The 20,026-nt window shown below is 37.1% G+C and overlaps 1 protein-coding gene across 3 annotated transcripts in view; it reads right to left on the bottom strand.

Annotated features, from left to right (window-relative positions):
• The window catches only part of KCNH4 (potassium voltage-gated channel subfamily H member 4), a 66,254-nt gene that overhangs the window by 19,880 nt on the left and 26,348 nt on the right, over window positions 1–20,026 (bottom strand). For all 3 annotated transcript variants that reach the window (XM_039347248.1, XM_039347249.1, XM_039347250.1), the window contains 7 exons: window positions 18,091–18,334; window positions 16,658–16,815; window positions 12,941–13,142; window positions 11,170–11,364; window positions 9,859–10,058; window positions 1,528–1,777; window positions 442–656 (listed from right to left, as the gene is read on the bottom strand). In XM_039347248.1, the coding sequence (XP_039203182.1) occupies window positions 442–656; window positions 1,528–1,777; window positions 9,859–10,058; window positions 11,170–11,364; window positions 12,941–13,142; window positions 16,658–16,815; window positions 18,091–18,334 (1,464 nt within the window). The remainder of the gene's footprint in view (window positions 1–441; window positions 657–1,527; window positions 1,778–9,858; window positions 10,059–11,169; window positions 11,365–12,940; window positions 13,143–16,657; window positions 16,816–18,090; window positions 18,335–20,026) is intronic.

The following is a 20,026-nucleotide window of genomic DNA, read 5'->3' as shown; positions in this document are numbered from 1 at the left end:
ACATAACCAAGAGGGAATGGGCTTATATACTGTATGTAATTTCTTTCCAACATTTTGTTGAATTGTGAGAACAGCAACCAAGAATATTAACTGGAGAATTTTGGGAGCTGAAGTCCACATATCACAAAGTTGTGAAAGCTGAGAAACACTGGTCTGCATAATTATGGTAAACACATAGAATATGGAATAAAATCAAATCCCCCTTTCCTGTTCTACTTGCATAAGGCTGTGGGATAGAGACAAAATGTAAAGGAAGCAGAGAACTTCCTTTCCATTATTACATAGAAGAGCTCTTCCAGAGCTGTCAGAGTGGAAGCATGGAGTTTAGTGGCTTGGACAAAGAAAATTCCTGCGGAAGTCAAATGATCTTCACTTAGAATGACTCACTCTGCCAGGATGAAGAGCTAGAGGCACAGGGCAATGTCATCCATATCTACCTACCTCAATCTCACTACCCTCACGTAAGTTGAAAGTGAGGTCCTGCTGGATATCTGCCATGAACTTGGCAGAATATTCAGGGTACAACTCCAGAACCTCAAAAAGTCCACGTAGGCTGATGTATTGCAGGTCACAGTAGGTCAGTGCCTTGACGTCTGCATTGGTCTTGATGACTTGGTCTTTACTGGGCAGGTCAGCACCAATGAGATCTCCTTTACCTACAAAAAGTTAAGGTTTGGGATATGTATGAATGGGATAGGAGGCAGAGGGGTTATTGCTGCCTTTGCCTTTGTATACTCAAACAATGTTTCAAAGTCATAGAATGAGTGGCTCACAAGTTATGCAAAGCCATCAAATAATTTGCTTGATTTTCGTTTAGAGTTTTGGGTTGTCCTCCGTAATATGTAAATCATGATTGATGACTTAATGGAATGTGTGAGCTTAGGCCACTCTTGCTAAATCATTCCATAGTTAAGTAAATCACAGTTTATCACAAAGTTCAAATGCAAACACTGTCTGGACCTTGGGACAAGACTTTTGCCTGCTGAAGATGGATTGTATTGTTATTCTTTCTTTGTTTTTGATTTTTATTATAATTATAATAACTCTAAATTGCCTGCTTTCTCTGTTCTTACCATTTTTTTCCACAGCTATGCTAAACAGATTTACATCTGGTATTTGCATTTAGTGAGAAATATTTATTACAATTTCACTTTGACAAAAAAGAGATAGAAAAAAACCGGAAACAAAAACAAGAAAGAAGGGTTCCTCAGACTGTATTAGGGGTTTTTTTTGTTCCATGTAGAAGATTCCCTAATCCACATGGAATATTTTGTATCAAAAGAAGTAAGAAACTGCTTCTAAATTGGAATAATGGAATGGACTTAGTAGATTTACAATGAGAGGGAAGCAATGTCATGAGGAAAATGCCCCTGGAAAATGTTTTGTAAAGTTTCTTTGTGCTAAAAGAAAATGAGCACAAGCTCCAAATCTGGACTACTGTTTAGTCCCCATTGTCCCCCGACCCAGCAACTATTACTCCCTGCCCAAATGGATGCTGTATTGCCTACTCTTCTTCCTGGGCCTTACCCAAAATGGCCAGCACAATGTTGTCCTTGAGGACTTCAAAGGATCCTGAGCACACAAAATAATTTGCTTGCAGGGCATCTCCCTGACGTAATAAATACTCGCCGGGTGCGCAGAATGAGGTCTTGATGTGCAGGGATAAAGCCCGTAGGCAGCCACGGCTGGCACTCTCAAACAACGGCAACTGCAGAATGTCCTTGTTCAAGTGCATAGTAATATCAGCTCGTAATTCATCTGGGAAATCATGCAGGAGCTACAGAGAAAAGGCAGGAAGGATGCTTTTGTATGGAGTTTGGTGCCAATTAAATTTACTGCTACACCAATGTTTTTCAGCTTTGGTAACTTTAAGATGTATGGACTTCAACTCCCCAAATTCCCTAGCCAGAGGGTTAGGAAATTCTGGAAGTTGTAGTCCACACATCTTAAAGTTGCCAAGCCTGAGAAACACTGCTACATTGTAATTTCCCATTGTGCCAAGATTTAACTTCCTTTACTTCCAGCCTGTTTAAACTACTCTCTCCCATCAGTTGAGGCCAACTCACTTATTTATCAACGAGATGAGCGATAGACAATTGTTATATTTTGTAGTCTCAGCTGGAATTAGATAAAGGTGATTCCATCATTCTTTTCAGAATATCAGTTAGATCAGACTCTTTCTTTCATTGAAGCATATCTAACTGATGATATTTTAAATCAACCTTCCCTTTCCCAGACTTCCGGTGGTTTCAGCGATGACGATGGCAGCTTTTTACAAAGCTGCCCGTTCCTGGTTCGTTTAAAAGCCGCGGGACTTTGACAATCAGCTGTCCCATGGCTTGAATCTCCTCCCTGGGAAAAAGGGAGGAGGAAAGCTCTCAGGTAAAGAGCTCTCCTGCATCCCTACAATTTTGGGGATCAGAGGGTAGAGCTCCCTCGGAGCCTGAGCATCTCCGCGTTCCAGGAAGCCTTCGTCCCGAAGTTCTGGGATGAAGCAAGCTGCTGCTTCCACATCTGCTTATTTTAGCCGCTTGTGAGTACTTAAAAGCAGATGGAGCAGACCAGGAGAAATTGCGCTTAAGATTGATGGTGTCTTTAACTCCAGCAAGTACCCTCTTCTTTTTTTTTATTGTTCACTCTCCCTTTTGAAGAAAGGGAAAGTGAAAGGCAAAATGGCGATTGTCTTTCTTCTTTGATTTGCGTTATAAAGTTAAAACCTGGATACAGATTAATGTTTTAAATATAGAAGCAAGAACTTGGCTTTTATTTTTTCCTTTCTTCTTTCCTTGTTATTTTTTTAAAGAACATTCAAAAGAACTGTGATTTTTTTAAAGACAAGAATCTTTCTTCTTGGAATTTAAGAAAATGGCTTCAAAACGCCTGCTTCCTGCTCTTAAAGCCACTATCTCTTCCCCAATGACTCAGACTGTTTCTCAGAAACCAAAATCACCTCCACCCTCTCCTCCTGCAATTTCTCTTAAAGATTTACAAGAACCTTTAAAAAAGCATGCTTTGGATATTAAGGAGGAAGTAAAAGATCTTATAACTGCAGAGAGGGCTATTACAGAAGAATTATTGGAGAAAAAAAACAAGCAAGTTAGGGAAGATATCCTTTTGGCTTTTCAGGGCCTTGCTCTGCATATAGAAAGGATTGACGACAGAATGGAGGAGATTACTGAAAATGCAACAAGATTGGAATCCAGAATGGAGGAGGTGGAGAACAAGATAGAAATTACACAGGATGAACAAATTATTTCACAATATAGAGAGATGGAATATGCATTGTGTATCAGGGGGTTGAGAGAAAATCTTCAGGAGGACTTAAAGATGCTTATTGTGAAAGATATTGCTCTTAATCTTGGCTGGAGGCCTGAAATAATTGGGAATGAGATAGGAAAATTTTTTAGAGTTAACTCACGGGTTGCTAGACAGAGAAATTTACCAAGAGATGTGGTCATCTATTTTTCCAGAAGATTTATTCGTAATGAAATTATACAGGCTTTTTATAAACAAAAGTTTCAAATTGCAGATCAAGATGTGATAATTCTAAAAGAAATACCTCCCAAAATTTTAAGAGGCAGAAAAGACTTTACTTTTCTGTCTGATGAGTTAAAACATCATCAAATTCAGTTTAGATGGGAGATTCCAAGAGGAATAGTAGTGAATTATGATGGGATACGTCATAGATTAACCACAGTTTCAAAGGCAAGAGATTTTCATCATTCTATCTTAAAGGCAAGATCGTCGTCACCCCCACAAACAAGGTTAATGGAAGAGCCTGTTGTGGCAGGAGCCTCATCAATGATGGTCATGGAACAACCTGTACAGAATCTTGAGATAAAAGAGTAAAAGATGACACGAGCTGCCCATAAACGTAAAGAAAAAGAGCAGCAGCAGAAGAGTGGTGATAAAGTTGAAGGTATGGTTACTACAGAGCCTGTGGGAGGGGAAAGACCAAAAAGATCTTCGACAGTTGATCTGCAGGCATGCTCCAGAGGCTCCAGGCCGGTGGAGATGGCCAGGTTTCTGACCTGGAATGTTAATGGCCTAAATGTGCCACAGAAACGAAGAAATGTTTTTCATTATTTGAAACAACATAACAATGATTTGATATGTCTGCAAGAGACTCATATAACACTGAAGGACTCTAAATTTTTGATGAATCCTCGCTTGGGTTCACATTTTATTGCTCCAGCTCCAGGGAAAAAAGGGGGTGTGGTAATTTATGTGAAGAAAAATTTTTCATCTAAATTAATTGAGACTGATTCTGAAGGAAGATATCTCTTTGTGGAACTATCATTACAAGGCAAAAAAGTTCTTATTGTTGGACTATGTGCTCCCAATCAACAACAGAAACAATTTTACAAGTTTTTGCATGGCAAGATATCCCAGTTGGATTACAAATCGGTAATTTTGATGGGTGATTGGAATAGGGTTTTAGATTCAACTATAGATAAAAGGAGCTCTTCTAAAACTTTTACCCAAACCAAATTACCTAAAAAATTTTTTAATTTGAAAGAAGAATTGGAGCTCATTGACATTTGGCGAGAAAGGAATATAAGTGATAGAGATTTTACTTTTTATTCGGATAGACATCAGTCATTTTCAAGGATTGACTTTTTTTTGATTACTAGTGATTTCCTTTCTAGAGTGAGGAAGGTGAAAATTTTCCCCAGGACTTTGTCAGATCACAGTCCGGTGTGGATGGAACTACATTTGGAAGATGGGAATAGAAGACCCTGGAGACTGAATGAGAATTTGTTTACTCGGGAAGAGTTTGTACATAAATGTAAAGAGCATTTAAAGGAGTTTTTTGCTATAAATATGAATAAGGGTATATCGATGTCCATGGTTTGGGATGCCAATAAGGCATATATGAGGGGAATTTTGATTCAATTGAATAAAGTTTTTAGGGAAAAAGGGTTACAAAGATGCAGAGAAATAGAAGAAGAGATTAAATTAAAAGAACAAGAGTTTGTTCTTAATCCAACTGATAATAACGTAAAGGTATCTATAAAGATGCTCAAGGAACAATTTAATATGCTGATGGCAGATCAGGTGGCTACCAATCTGTCGTATATGAGACATAATACTTTTTGTAATGCGAATAAGCCTGGGAGGTGGTTGGCTTATCAGTTACGAAAGAAACAGAAAGCTAGAATTATAGAGAAAGTAAAATACAAAGGTACTGAGGTTTTTCAGCAAAATTTGATTAAAAAGAGTTTTTTTAGATTTTTACACAAAATTATATTCAAGTGATAATATAAAGGGCTTGGATATAGATAAATATTTACAATCAGTGCATTTTCCTAAACTTTCTGAGGAACAACGAAATGGGATGTATTGTTTAATTACTGTGGAGGAAATTGGTTTAGCTATTAAGCAGTTAAAGGTTGGAAAGTCTCCGGGAACAGATGGACTGACTTCGAGGTATTACAAGACTTTATCTGAAGAAATGATAGGGCCATTAAAGGAACTTTTTAATAGTATTTTGTTGGGTACACAAGTTCCTCCTTCTTGGAAAAGAGCTTTTATATCACTGATTCCGAAGGAGGATCAGGATCTCACAGAGCCTAAGAATTATAGGCCAATTTCATTATTAAATGTTGATTATAAGATTTTTGCAAAAATTTTGGCAAATAGATTAATGCAGGTTATGAAGGGCTTGATTCATAGCGATCAAGCAGGATTTATAACAGGGCGATACATGAAATACAATGTTAGACAAATTATAAATATAATTGAGTATTTGGATAAGAACAACCAGATTCCTGTGGCTTTCATTTTTCTGGATGCTGAAAAAGCCTTTGATCAATTAGATTGGCAATTTTTATTCTCATTGGTAGAGAAAATGAATTTTGGGGATAATTTTTTACATGCACTTAAAGCTATACACCAGCAACAATCTTCACAAATTGTTGTAAATGGGGGATTGACTGAGAATTTTAATATTGAAAAAGGGACAAGACAAAGATGTCCATTATCCCCATTGTTATTTGTTTTAACGTTGGAAATTTTATTGATTCAGATTCGAGAATCAAAGGTAGTCAAGGGTGTAAAGATAAGGAAGAATGAGTACAAATTGTGGGCTTTTGCAGATGGTTTGGTTTTAATTTTGGAACAACCGAATCAAGCGATTGATTGTTTACTAGAACTTATAACACAGTATGGGAATGTTTCTGGTTTTAAAGTCAATAATTATAAGACTTAAGATATTATCTAAGAATATGTCAGTTAAGGATAAGGAAAATTTGGTTAAAGCTACAGGTTTCCAGATGGTAAAAAAGGTTAAATATTTGGGAGTATACTTAACTGCTTTAAATGGAAAATTGTATAAGAACAATTATGAACCATTATGGGTAAAAGTACAAAAGGACTTAAAAGATTGGAAAAAATTGCAATTGTCATTGTTGGGGAGAATTTCAGCTGTAAAAATGAACGTTCTACCAAAGTTCCTTTTTTTGTTTCAGATGATACCTATTTTTAAAAAAGAGGCAAATTTGTATGAATGGCAAAAGGGCATTAACAATTTTATATGGGCTGGGAAGAAACCAAGGGTTAAGTTTAAGATCTTACAGGATGCTCGAGAAAGAGGAGGACTTAAGGCACCTAACTTGAAATTATATTATGATGCAGTCGCCTTAACTTGGTTAAGTGACTGGCTTAATTTAACAAATAAGGATACTCTTTTTTTGGAAGGTTGGGATTTAATATATGGTTGGCATGCATACCTGATTTTCAATAAGAAAGTCGATCGGACTTTTAAATCACATATTTTGAGGAATGCCCTACTTCGTGTTTGGAAAAAGTATTATTATAGATTAAATTATAAAATATCTATCTGGGGGATTCCCAGACATGCAATTGAGGGAACTTCCAAAGGGACAAATTTTGATAAAATCTCGTATAAAGAATTGTTAATTTGGTCTGGTTCGAATTGGCATTTCAAATCCCTAGATGTACTAAGGCAAGAAAATATTCTACAGTCATGATTTCAATACCTACAAATAGTGGATAGATGGACTGTGGATAAGAAAGAGGGAATAACATTAGAAGATAAACAATTGGTTATTCAGATTAAAAATCAGAGTCAGGCTCATATAAAAAGAATTTATAATGTTTTATTAGAGTTAGACTCGGAAACAGAATTGGTTAAAGACTGTATGATTAAATGGGCTCAGAATATACAGGAACCGATTTCATTGGACTTATGGGAGACAATTTGGATTAGAAATGTTAAATTTACACAAGCTCAAAATTTGAGAGAAAATTTTTATAAAATGTTCTATAGATGGCATTTAAATCCTAAAAAATTATCTTGTATGTACCCTAATATACAGCCCAAATGTTGGAGGTGTGGTAATAAAGATGCGACATATTTCCATATTTGGTAGAATTGCAAAAAGGTAAAGGTTTTTTGGATTATGATTTGGTGGAACATTCAAAAGATTTTTAGAAGGAAGATAAAGTTTACTCCTCAACTATTTTTATTGGGTATTTTCGTGGACTTAAATGATAAAGAAACTATTTTGATGTTGAACTTATTAACTGCAGCAAGGCTATTAGTAGGTTTATACTGGAAGAAAGATTCTTTGCCTACTTTAGAAGAATGGATATTTAAACTATCTAGTTTTGCAGAAATGGCAAAAATTTCTGCTTATTTAAAGGATCATACACAAGAAAGATATATTACTGTATGGAGAAGATGGATAGATTATAGTCAGAAAAAGTATGGAACTAAAAAGTTTCATTTATTTTATGAATGAATATTATAGTAAATATTATAGATAATTGTTTTAGAGGTTATTGGAGTTAAAGGTTAAGTATGATATTTTCTTTTTTCTCTTCTTTTTCCTTTTTTTCTTTTTCTTTCTTTTTTTATTATTATAAATTTTCTTATTATTAACCCTATATTCTGCTCTGGGAAGTGAAGGGAGGGGGGTTGGGGGTGGGAGGAAGGAAAAGTGGGGGGCAAGTCTAATATAGATAATGGTTGCTTATAGGGGTGTGGCCTGGGCACTCCCCTTATGCTGCATTCATGGGTCTGATAGGGATGAGAGGAGAGAAGGTGTAGAGAGGAAGTAGGGCAGTGAGAGGAGAGGGGGAGGGGAAGAGAGTAGGATGGGAGGTGAGAAAGAGGAGGGAAGTAGGGAACGTTTTAAGAGAGGGTGGACGCAGCCTGGGGGGAGTGGGCAGGTCACACCAATGGTTATGAATTTATTTTATTTCAAAATTGTATTGTAATTTTTATAATGTATAAATGGAAAAAATAAAAAAAAATTACCGGTAATACAAAAAAAAAAACTCTTCCCTTTCCCTTCCTATGTGGCCATTGCTAAGAGTTGAACAAACGTGCATTGGGTGAGAAAATCTGATACACAAATCATTGTTATTCTTTAAGAACTTGTTCTTAAGCTTGATGGGTTCTATTTTTCATTTACTTCCACCATCATCTTCCTTTTATACAGAGAGGGAGCTTTTTTAAAAATATTTGCCTTTAATCCATTTTTCATATTTCAGATGGGAATGAAAGTGTTTTAAATAAATGAATAAGGAGCAGCTGATTTTATTCTCTCTTGTGTGGGGTTGATGAAAACTCAGGGAGAAAAGTCTAAGAAATGTAAAAATATGCTGTAGTCCAGAATCCAAAAAATGGGAGCTGGAAAAATGTGGGTGGGGTATAATTGTTGAAAGTCTAATAATTCATCATTAAAAAAATGACAGTAAAACTTGGGGCAAATAGATTAAATTTCTGAAGCCAAGAAGAGAATAACATGTCATCCATTCATCTCTTTATCTTGAAAATCTCTTTAAAAGAGATGTGAAGCAGGAATGATTAGATTTTGATTAGAAGAGACTTGGAAGGGTAAGGGCAAAGAATTTGGGAACTCTTGACTCCTCAAAAAAAAAAAAAAAGAACTCTGAACAGGTGTGCAAACAACTACTCTGGAAGAAAACCCTTTAATTCTTTTTGCTGTTTTTCTGATCTAAAATCCATCTCTCAAAAGATGCTTTTACTCCAGGAAAAAACATGCAACATTTCTTCCTCTACTACTATTGCTCTAAGCCAATGTTTCTCATTCTTGGCAGTTTGACGATGCATGAATTTCAACTCCAAGAACAGGGGTGTCAAACTCGCAATGTCACATGACATGTCGTGACATATCACGGATTTTTTTCCCATTGCTGGCAATAGGGTGGGTGTGGTTTTTCCATGACGCAGCCACCCCATGGGCCAGCAGTTTGTCACCCCTGTCCTAGATGTCCAGCCTGCATGCTGGCTAGGGAATTCTGGAAGCTGAAATCCACACATCGACTACCAAGGCTGAGAAACATTACTGTAAGCAAAATTAGAATCTACATTATATCTTTAATTTTGTCCTCTGCTTTTATTTTATCTCTCATGTTTCCAAAATTAGGGCTTTGTTTAAATTATGCTTACCTCAGACATTTTGTAAAAGCCAAGATTTGTTTCAGAGTTACTATAATGCGAATTGATACTAGAGTCTGGACACATTAAAAGAGGCTAAGATTGATGTGCTGATGTGGAAATGTTATTTTTGCGCAAGCTATATTAAAATAAACCAGTGATGCACAAGATAAGTAGTGCTTTTCTCTGAATTTGTATCGTTTCAATAGCAATCTTTTATATTCCTAAAGATTTCACAATTATGGACTCTTCCAATCTGTCAAGAGCTATTACACTGGCTTGATATTTGAAATTGTAAAGCCTGCTCCTTCTTGCAAATAAACAGATGACAAATTCAGGCCTCTTGAATTCATGCTGTCCTCTTTAGCCATTAGACAATGTTCCCTCCCAATCTCCCTCTAGGAAATTAAGGGAATGAGTTGACCCACCTCATTTGCATCAATGCCATTGTTGACAGACCATGTGGTCTGAAAGTATTCCAGCATACGCTGCTTGAGCTGCTGGGGCAGGCGGTGGACACGGATGAAATCCTTGAGATCCTTCATGCGGGTATGATACAGGGAGCGCCGTGAGTACATGCGTTGTATGATGGCTGTCACATTGCCAAAGACCACGGCATGCATCAGAGCTGAAGCAAAGAGGAAAAATGAGGACAAGCATTTCTTTGGATTAGTGAATGACACTTCTAATAGGAGCTGCTTTCAACAGTTACAAGAGCTGCTTCAAGGAAACCTGGCATGAAAGGAATAGCCCTTCCTTATTTTCTCTCTCTCTCTCTCTCTCTCTCTCTCTCTCTCTCTCTCTTCTTTTCTCTTTGCTAATATGGATTACAATTGAGCCCAAAATTTCTGCTGCTAAGTGAAACATTTATTAAGTGAATTTTGCCCCACTTTATGACTTTTGTTGCCACAGTTGTTAAGTGGATCACTGTGGTTATTAAATTAGTAACATGGTTGTTAAGTGAATCTGGCTTCCCCATTAACTTTGCTTCTAAGAAGGTTGCAAAAGATGATCACGTCACCCTCGGATACTGCAACCATCATAAATATGAGTCAGTGGCCAAGCATCCAAATTTTGATCATGTGGCCATGGGGATGCTACAATGGTTGTAAGTGTGAAAAACAGTCATCAGTCACTTTTTTTTACTGCTACTGTAACTTTGAAAGTCACTAAATGAACTGTTGTAAGTTGAGGACTACCTGTAGAATGTTTTGGATTACAGAGGCTTAATTTAATCATTTAGATGCAGGACTATGATGTAACTCAGTGTTTCTCAACCTTGACAATTTTAAGGCATGTGGACTTCAACTTCCAGAATTCCACAGCCAGCAATGCTGGCTGTGGAATTCTGGGAGTTGAAGTCCACATGCCTTAAAATTGTCAAGGTTGAGAAACACTGATGTAACTTAACAGAGCTTCCCTTTCTCATTGTCTTTTTTTTCCACAACTGCTCTTGCATAGTTGGAATCATATCTGAGACTTTGGAAGTTGTAGTCTAAACATCTAAGTTGGGAAAGATGGTTTTAGGTGCCAGTGCCAATTTTTCTCCTATTAGAGCAGACATGTCAAACTTGTGACATCACATGATGTCACGCAACATATCGGGATGGTTTTGCCATTGTCGGCAATGGGGTGGGCGTGGCTTCTGGATGATGCATCCAGCCCATAGGCCGGCAGTTTGATACCCTGTACTAGACCATAAGAGAAGAAAAATATTTACATACACAGGATGTACTTACCACCAATAAGCATGGTGCAGATAGAAAAGATTTTCTCAGCATCTGTGTTGGCGCAGACATTGCCAAAGCCTACACTGGTCAGGCTGCTGAGGGTGAAGTACAGGGAGGCAATGTAAGCACTGCGGATGGATGGTCCACCCACAGAGATGTTGACATAGGGGGCCTCAATTCGTTTGCCCAATTCATGGAGCCAGCCTGCTGGGCACAATGAAAGGTTAATCCTCTTGGGTAGACAAGAGTTCAGAGATTGTATAGCTAGTATCATTTTTAAAATTGAAATATAATTTGTTTGGCTTTACCTTAACATAATATTTTAATTTATTTTTGTTGACATCATCAAAGAAAGCTTCTGTTTTAAATTCTGGTTTATTTTTTACCATGGTTTGTAGAATTACCTACAATAACTAGCTTTACATATACCAGGCCATGATTCACTTGGTTGTGGCTTGTTAGAAAAATAAAAATTATTTGCATTCATACAACATGATAAGCTAAACAAACCATATTGATAAAGTCAACATGTGAACACATCCAAAAGTTATACTAAGTATAATAAGGCACCTTAGAACTTGAGATTCAGAGGATGAAAGTCTCAGAGTTCTGCCTAAACAATTTTCTTGTCAAAGCAGAATAGCAAGTTAAATGCTAGATCATCAATCATTTTTTTAATTCCATATTTCAGTTGATCAAAATGGATAGGACTTTCATCATAAGAAGAAGCTTGGCATGTGGCAGATTTTGACATACACCATGCAAAGTCCCATGTTACTCAGTGTATAGTAAGCTATATGGTAGATATAGTTATATAGTTAAAAAAATTCCCATCTCTCAAAGATTTTATCCCTATAATGTTGCTGATCATGAAATGATGGGTCATATTTTTATTGTATTGTAAATTTTTAAGAGTCTTCAGCAGGAAACTATCTGTCCTGTTTAATATTTAAACCAGGAATATATTTTAAAAAATCACTTGCAGATTAAAATATATTTACTTATTATATCTTTAAAAGCACTTTATTACTTTTTAAGTATCTTGGTGGTGAACTTGCATAATACTCCTTCCTTCTCCCATTTTCCCCACAACAACAACCCTGTGAAGTAGGTTAGACAGAGAGTGACTGACTGGCCCAAAGTCATCCAGTCAGTTTTCATGCTGAAGCGGGACTAGAACTCACAGCCTCCTGGTTTCTAGGCCAGCATTTCAACCATTATACCCAAATGGCTCTCTGTAATCCTAAGATTACAGCATCAACAGATCGTTGACTATAAAAACATGGTATTAGTAACAAATTAATGACCTGGGGTTTTAAGTGTATAATATATTATTTATTAAATATTTTACTTGTTATTCAATGTCAAGTTTAGATTATGTTTGTAATTTGGGTCCTTTTGACTGTAAATAAATAAATAATAATAAAAGTTGCATCACTATTCATGGGAGTCTATGTGCGAGCATGAAGTATTGTTGATGTTGCTGACATTAATGTTCTTATGCTCCAAAGCTGCTTTTCCCTAGATTAAATCAAATTAAGTTGGATACTTGTGCAACTAGGTTGCCACAGTTTGGCAAAAACTTGGCAAAGGTGGTTTCAACCCAGTGCCCTAAAAATGTTGCGTTTCATTCAAACTCTTTCAAAAGTTTAGATTCTATCTTGCTGAAATACTGACGGTCCTGGCTATGAATTCGGCGAAGAGATGTATCTGATTCTGTTTAGTGCAATGCACACAGGATTTGTATGACAAGGGCTTCCCAGTCATACCCTAAGCTCACCAATGTCCCAGGTCACAGGGTCGTTGCTCTCCTGCCGGCCGATGACATACCAGATGCAAGCCATCCAGTGAGCTAGCAGGGCAAACATTGACATGAGTAAGGTTAGGACCATGGCACTGTACTGGGAATAGCGGTCGAGTTTCTGGAGCAAGCGGAGCAAGCGCAGGAGACGAACAGTCTTTAACAGGTGTACCAGGTATGTCTGGGAAAAGCAGGAAGAGAAAAACAGATTGACATAAAGGAACAAGCCACTAGACCAGGGGTAGGCAACCTTGGCTCTTTTATGACTCGTGGACTTCAACTCCCAGAATACCTGAGTCAGCATGGCTGGCTCAGGATTCTAGGAGTTGAAGTCCACGAGTCATAAAAGAGCTGAGGTTGCCTACTTCTGTACTAGAACATTTAGCCAAAACTCCACCTGGTCACAAAGCTGAAGAAGTGGTCACAAGTCAGTAACCGCAAAGTTCATGCATAAGATTAAACATTAATGTGGTGATTTTGGGTTGATGTGTAAACTCAGCTACTATATTTTTAAACCATAATTTATTGCCTGTCTAAGAAATCATTGACTTGTGGGATCCAAATGCCACTTTTTACAATTTCCAACTCAATTTCATTTTAGGATGCCCCAAGCTCTTCTCAGGGGTGGGTGGGCATGATGAGTTTAATTCTGGACCATGGCCCTCACAGCTCTTCCTAGTGGTGTAGCACAAATGGTACCACTGGACTAAAGCCAGGTCACCGTCATCTGAAAGACAAGGTAAAACTGATAAGCCATGATTGGAGAGTAAGATACTGGACATTACTGATCCTCTTTTGTCCTCTGTGTTGTAAGGTTACCCAGCAATCTCATTAGCCAAGAGGTTGTATTGAAGGCTTCAAGTGCTTGGTCCTAATGGCATGCACACCTCAACATGCCCACCTAATGAGAACCCCAAAAAGAGATGAAAGGCAAGAAAAAGAAGGAGCTAGGAGATGTGGGATTTGCCAGAAGAAAAGACTCTAAATGGAGTTCAGCTGGAATCAGAACAATGTCTAGAGCTGCTCTGATATCCAGCTGGAAACATCTTGTCAGTTCAATGCTGAGTTTCAAAATGCTCAAATTCTCTGATTTTTTTCCGGGCTTTGAGGAACATACAAAACTTAGGCTGCAATCATGGTATAGATATATTATTAAAGAAGACAATGCCAATTTGCTGACTGGTTCTTGAGAAATTAAAAAAAAAAACACTTTAACACATTCTTTGATATGTGCCCAAAACTCACTATATTTCACAGATAGAAACAAGTGAAACAAGTAGATGGCTACATACAACATATAGACAATGATTTATTCTCCTGAGTACTAATCATTCTGTAACCCAGACAGCTGCACTTGTGAACAAGAAGGAAATATGAACACTTCAGAGGAATTCAATGATGCAGAAAAATGTTGAGCTAAAAGCTGACTAGTTTAGTGTGCATGAAACAATAATTGTCCCTTAACAAAATAAAATGGGTCAGCAGGAAGATTGAAGTTTTCTGAAAAAGTGGGCATGAGGGTGAGCCATTCATTATCACTTGAATCTCATTTCAAGAATCAAGTTTACATCTTATGTCCAATTATGTACATGTGCTTATTCATAAAGCACACTATGATCAAAGTAAGTCCACTTCTTGTTCAGATAATGTGCTGAGTTAGTATAAAAAGCCTCAGCCTCAACATTTCCCCTGAAAGCAAAATCACCTAAAGTGGGACAGATCTTTAGGTCGAGCGGGTATTAGAAAAGAGAGGGCTGCATAGTTAAAATCTAAGCTGGAGGTCTGGGATTTTGCAAGAGTAGTAATTACTCTTTCCAATAGGATAACTTCATGCGACAATTTTTATTTTATTTTCTTTCACAGTAATCTATCCCAAACCCAGTGGACTTGGGGCAGAACAATAACATCAAATGAGAGGAGAAGGAGGAGCCCAAATCTATACCAAACCTAAAACATAATTACGAAAAAGCAAGGATAAAGCCCTTATTAAATTATAAGGTAGGCATGAGCAGGCAGCTGTTACTGAAGGAACAGTGAAATAAAAGTTCCTGACAGACAGTATTCCATAAAGTGGGTGCCATTCCAGAAAAGACTACCATCTCTCATCTCTGCAGAGGTGAGAGACTTTCAGCAGGCCCTTTGTGCATCATGTCTGTCTAAGCAAATTCAGCTCTGGCAAGATGTTGAGAGGTTTAGGTCATTTTTCTCCACACCTGAGTTGGTGGTAAGGCTTTACCTTCGCCTTAATGGAAATAGATTTTTCAGCTACTTCTAATAGCAAAATAGCTGATGTATAAGAGATGCACCTCCCCCAGAACCTCACTTCCATATATACTAGCCTTATTTATGAGTCTTTAAAATATAGACTTATCTGTCACATAAACTAATGATTAACTGATTTTTCAACTGAGTTTTGACATAGTCAATTTATCATATTAAAAAGAATGTGTTGGTAAATTCAGGGGGCACAGAGATCTTCTGAATAATCTCTTTCTAAAGGGGACATGAAACCTATTGTGGAAGGACAAACAAAAAGCTATTGTTTCCAGTGAGGGGAGAATATGCCCAATGAGTATGAAATGCAGTGGGCTGAATGGTGGAGGAGAAGAATGAATGAAGTGGAATGCACTAAAATAAAAACTTGGCTGGCAAACTGAAAAAACACCTGAGTGAGAGCAGCTGCTTGGCTGCAGATTATCCCTGTGGTAAGAGCTAATAACATGATCTGTTCTTCAAGAGCATTGCAATTAATGTCTGTAAGTACAGTGTGTTTACTACTGTTGAAGCCTTTAACATGTTCCATGGATTTTCTTTTACTCATGGCTTACTAGATATTAGACACACTAATTCACACAACAGAAGAATGGATGGTAAAGGTAATGGAATTGGCAAAGAGGGCAAAATTGACTATTTTAATTAAAGAGAAGAATCCATCTAATTTTGTTTCTATTGGGAAACCATCTCTGGACTTTGTGCTTGAACTTGAAAAATAATGACACTTTAATTTTAGGTTATGATGACTACATTGACTTTGTTGTTTATAGAAATGGGTTGAAATAGATAGAAATGTAAAGCAAAAGATTGAGATTGTAACTTTTTTTTTAATTCTACTGCATTGAAAAAAGTTGGAAGTCACCACGTTCTTCTTTCTTTCTTTTTCTTTGTCCTCTTTTCTTTCTTCTTTATCTTTCCTGATTTTTTTATTTGCATCTCACCGGCTCAAGGTTGACTCAGCCTTCCATCCTTCTGGGGTAGGTAAAATGAGGACCCAGATTGTTGGGGGCAATGTAAATATATATATACATTGCTTACTGGTGTACACCGCTTAGAGAGTGCTTGCACTTAAAAGCGGTATATAAGTCTCATCAATAAAATTTTATCTCATAACAAATTTTAATAAAAATATAAAACATAAAAAAGGACTTACTAGATATTGATCCACCCTTCCTTATATATTTAGTTTAGCAGAGAAGATATTGGTATTTACCATTATTTTGGCACCTTATCATGTGAAGGCCACTTTACAGGAATAACATCTTTGACCTTGTACAATTATAAAGCATCTGCTTGGCCATGTAGCTTAAAAGCTGGTGCCTCTGAATGGGCTTCTCTTTTTGGAAATTCATCATTTGACTGTGACCTTTCTTATGGAGTGCTTTTGCTCATTGCCAGGAGCAGATGTAAAGCATTACTCACCACTGGAACATTGAAGGCATAGAGGAGGTCAAAGGGCAAGGCTGCGATTAAGTCCACGAAGAACCATGTCGCCACATAGTGGAGGCAAATTGAACGCTTATTATAAACCACCTGGCCTGATTCACTAACATATGTGGTCCGAAAATTCAAAATAATATCTGTCAAAAAAGAAAAGAGGGCGCTTAGACATTAGCCAGTATCAATTCTGCATAACAGCATGTTCTACAGGAAGGGACATTTGATATGCAGAATAGGAGTACATAGGGCTGTGTAGATTCAATACCACAAAGTGCTTTCGGGGTAGCTTTTTATATTAATTGCATTTTGCCCAGGATCTTATGGCTGTTCTACCGCATTGCCCAACTTGGTCTAGGAAACTCATAAGCAGTAGAAGATGGAGATTGTGTTTCGGTTTCTAGGAATCACAGATATATATCTTTGGAATATTAGAATTCTATTATTGGCATATTGAAATTTGTTTAACATACGTTTAATTCTCTATGAGGTAGAAAATACTGAAAACATGGAGAATTGTGAAAGTTTGAAGATTCTCTAAAATAAAAGCCTCACTAAGTCCAACACTCATATTCTATATAGGGACATCCTGGCTGTTTGGGGTAATACTTAAAAGCATTAGTCAGTGGTCAAACATTGTATATTCCATTACAATGTAGGTATAGGGCTGGTACAAGGCTGTGCTAGACACTTAACATTTGATAATAACAGTATTGTTCTGATCAGAGAATACTGCACAATTTAATGATCTAACTACTATTATTAAAAAGGTAATAATTACTCAATTACCAATTTTGTTTTTCTATTATATTTTATCCAGCATTACTGTACAGAGCAGATGCAGGATGGTTAAAAAGTATGGCTCTGAGTCAAAATGAAGTCTGCCATTATCTCTTTTGTGTCTGAAAAAAAGAAACACGCCAGATGAAAAATGTAGGGCTCTTTTTTATTCCTCAGGTTCGATCGCTTTTAGAGGCAATATAATTGTCTTAAGTCTTGAAAATGCTTAAGGCATCCATTTGAACCTTTACAATCTCTGCATCCAGATTTCCAAAAGAGATTCTGTCCCTCTCCATTTTTGAAAAGCACAGTAGCCTTTGACATGCCTCAAAAAGCTTGTTTTGATCCACTGCTGGGAGCTGACTGTTTCTTATTCTAGAACAGTGTTTCTCAAACTCAGCAACATTAAGCAAAATTAAGACTACAACGCTCAGAATTCCCATACCCAGTGGGTTGGGAGAATTATGGGAGCTAATTATGGGAGTTATTGAAGAATGTTCTAGAAATAAAGAATACTACATGATTTGATCTCTGTTCTAGGAATGTTGATGCCCATTTCAAATATCTGCTCAGATGTATCCTTTCATTCCATTGTTAATATATATTTGACTCCCCCCAACCCAGTCTTAAATCCTTACCAACAATGAAAAGCATCTCCACTACAATGTCACTGACGATGGTGCTGCGGGCAGCTGTTAAGCTGTCCTCAGCGTCAGTGAAGCAGACATTGTAGGGAACAGTTACTGCCACATAGAAAGTAGCCAGGAGGATGAGCCAGTCCCACAGGGCTTTGAAGATGCTATAGTGAAGAAGGATGAAGCGGGACTTCTGTACATAGGCCACTTTGTACTCTGGCACTGAGGGTTTGTTTTCAAAGACATCCTGAAAAGGACAAGAGAGGAAATGTAATTTCAGCTATCATCATCATCATCATCATCTCTTGAGAAGCCTCTGGGGGTTTTGCAATAGGCACTAGGCTGAAATCAGCAGTTTTTGCAGAGAAGACATCTTCCTAATCCTGCTGAAAAATAGCCCCTGGGAATGGCATTGTGTAATAATGTCATTCTCTGGAGTGGCTGGGGCCAGCTCTGCTTGATAAGATTTTGTGTGAGAGGGAAAATAGGAGAGAGAAGAGGAGGAATAGAAGGACAGGGTGGGATATAAAACAAATGGAACCCCCCCACACACACATTGTAGAATGAGGTTACCTAGTCTTCAGCCTCAGCATTCCTAAACATAGTTTTTGGAAAGCTTGGGAACAGCAGCCAGAGTTCCTGAAGAAGCTGTACCAAACTATAATTTCTATTGTATGAAAAAGTCAAAACATGTGATACATAGAATATAATCCTATTGTCTTTTGTGAATTTTATGTAATATAATTTAAATGAATTAACTTTAGTTTTTGTCTTGGATGTGTCCATTTCTTTGTCTTGTCGCCATTTCTTTTGTCATTAACATGCTACTCAAAGAGGGGGAAATGTAGCCTTCACTATGAAAAGTGTCATACCACATTAGAATGATTCCTCCCCAAATCTCTGAATTCTCTTCCTTTTATAGTGGCATGAGTGTTTGTAAGTCAATAGACTTACAATTAGTGGAGACACAAAGATGGACACTCATGATTCATATTATTAATTCATATATAGTAAGTTCTTCTTATGTTTCAGTAAAAACTGCTAAAGTAATAAACAATAAAAATTTGAAAACTAGACATATGCCCAACTCAGAAGATAAAATTATAGTGAAACAAAACATGAAATTATTAAAATCAGAACAAAGTTTAAAACATTTTGAGCATCTCAGGAAACAAAGCACTTGACATTAGTCCCTGACTTCCTCATTTTTTCATTTCAGTTGGGATAGCAGTCCATGCTGATTGCTACTGACCAGCTATTTGCTGAAAGATTGACAAAAGACCCTATCAGGGAAAAAAAAACAGAATAAAAATCTCAGGCAGCTTTAATTGAAATAGCATTTCATTCTTATTCTGAATTCATAGATCTAACATATAGGACAAAGAACTATTTTTTTCATATTTTTTCTATTAGCATTACAGCCAAGGAAGAGACAAAACTCAGTCCAAACAAACACTGAAAGGTTTTTCAAAAATTACCATGCTGATTTGTTGAACATCATTGAGCACAATATATACACTCTGAATAAGTTCCAGTGTTCTATTGATATAGATTTTTCAAAAATTTTTAAAATGAGGATTCATTTCATCTATTAAATCCTAAAACTAGACATCAGCAGGGCACACAGGAGCATGAACAGAGGGAACACACAACCTCAGCAAAACAACTCACACCAACATTTTACTGACAATCTTCGTACAGCTTCTAAGCACTGCCAGCACCTATGTTTGAAGCACAGCAATTCTCACACCTGCACACAACTTTGCATTTACATGCTTTTTTTACAGGCAAATATACTGGCAGTATGCATATTTGCAAGTGCATGCAAATACACTTCCATAAAGTTTAACTTCCCCATAGCAATTAGGAAAAAAAAAGTCTCTTACTTTCCAGGCAAACAGGAATGGCATGAAACAATTAAAGCAGTTTTCTTTTCTGT

This window comes from Crotalus tigris, unplaced genomic scaffold, assembly GCF_016545835.1.
Source record: "Crotalus tigris isolate CLP2741 ecotype Arizona unplaced genomic scaffold, ASM1654583v1 scf7180000018057.1800818, whole genome shotgun sequence".
NCBI classification, from domain to species: domain Eukaryota; kingdom Metazoa; phylum Chordata; class Lepidosauria; order Squamata; family Viperidae; genus Crotalus; species Crotalus tigris.
This window is presented reverse-complemented; position numbering and strand designations above follow the sequence as displayed.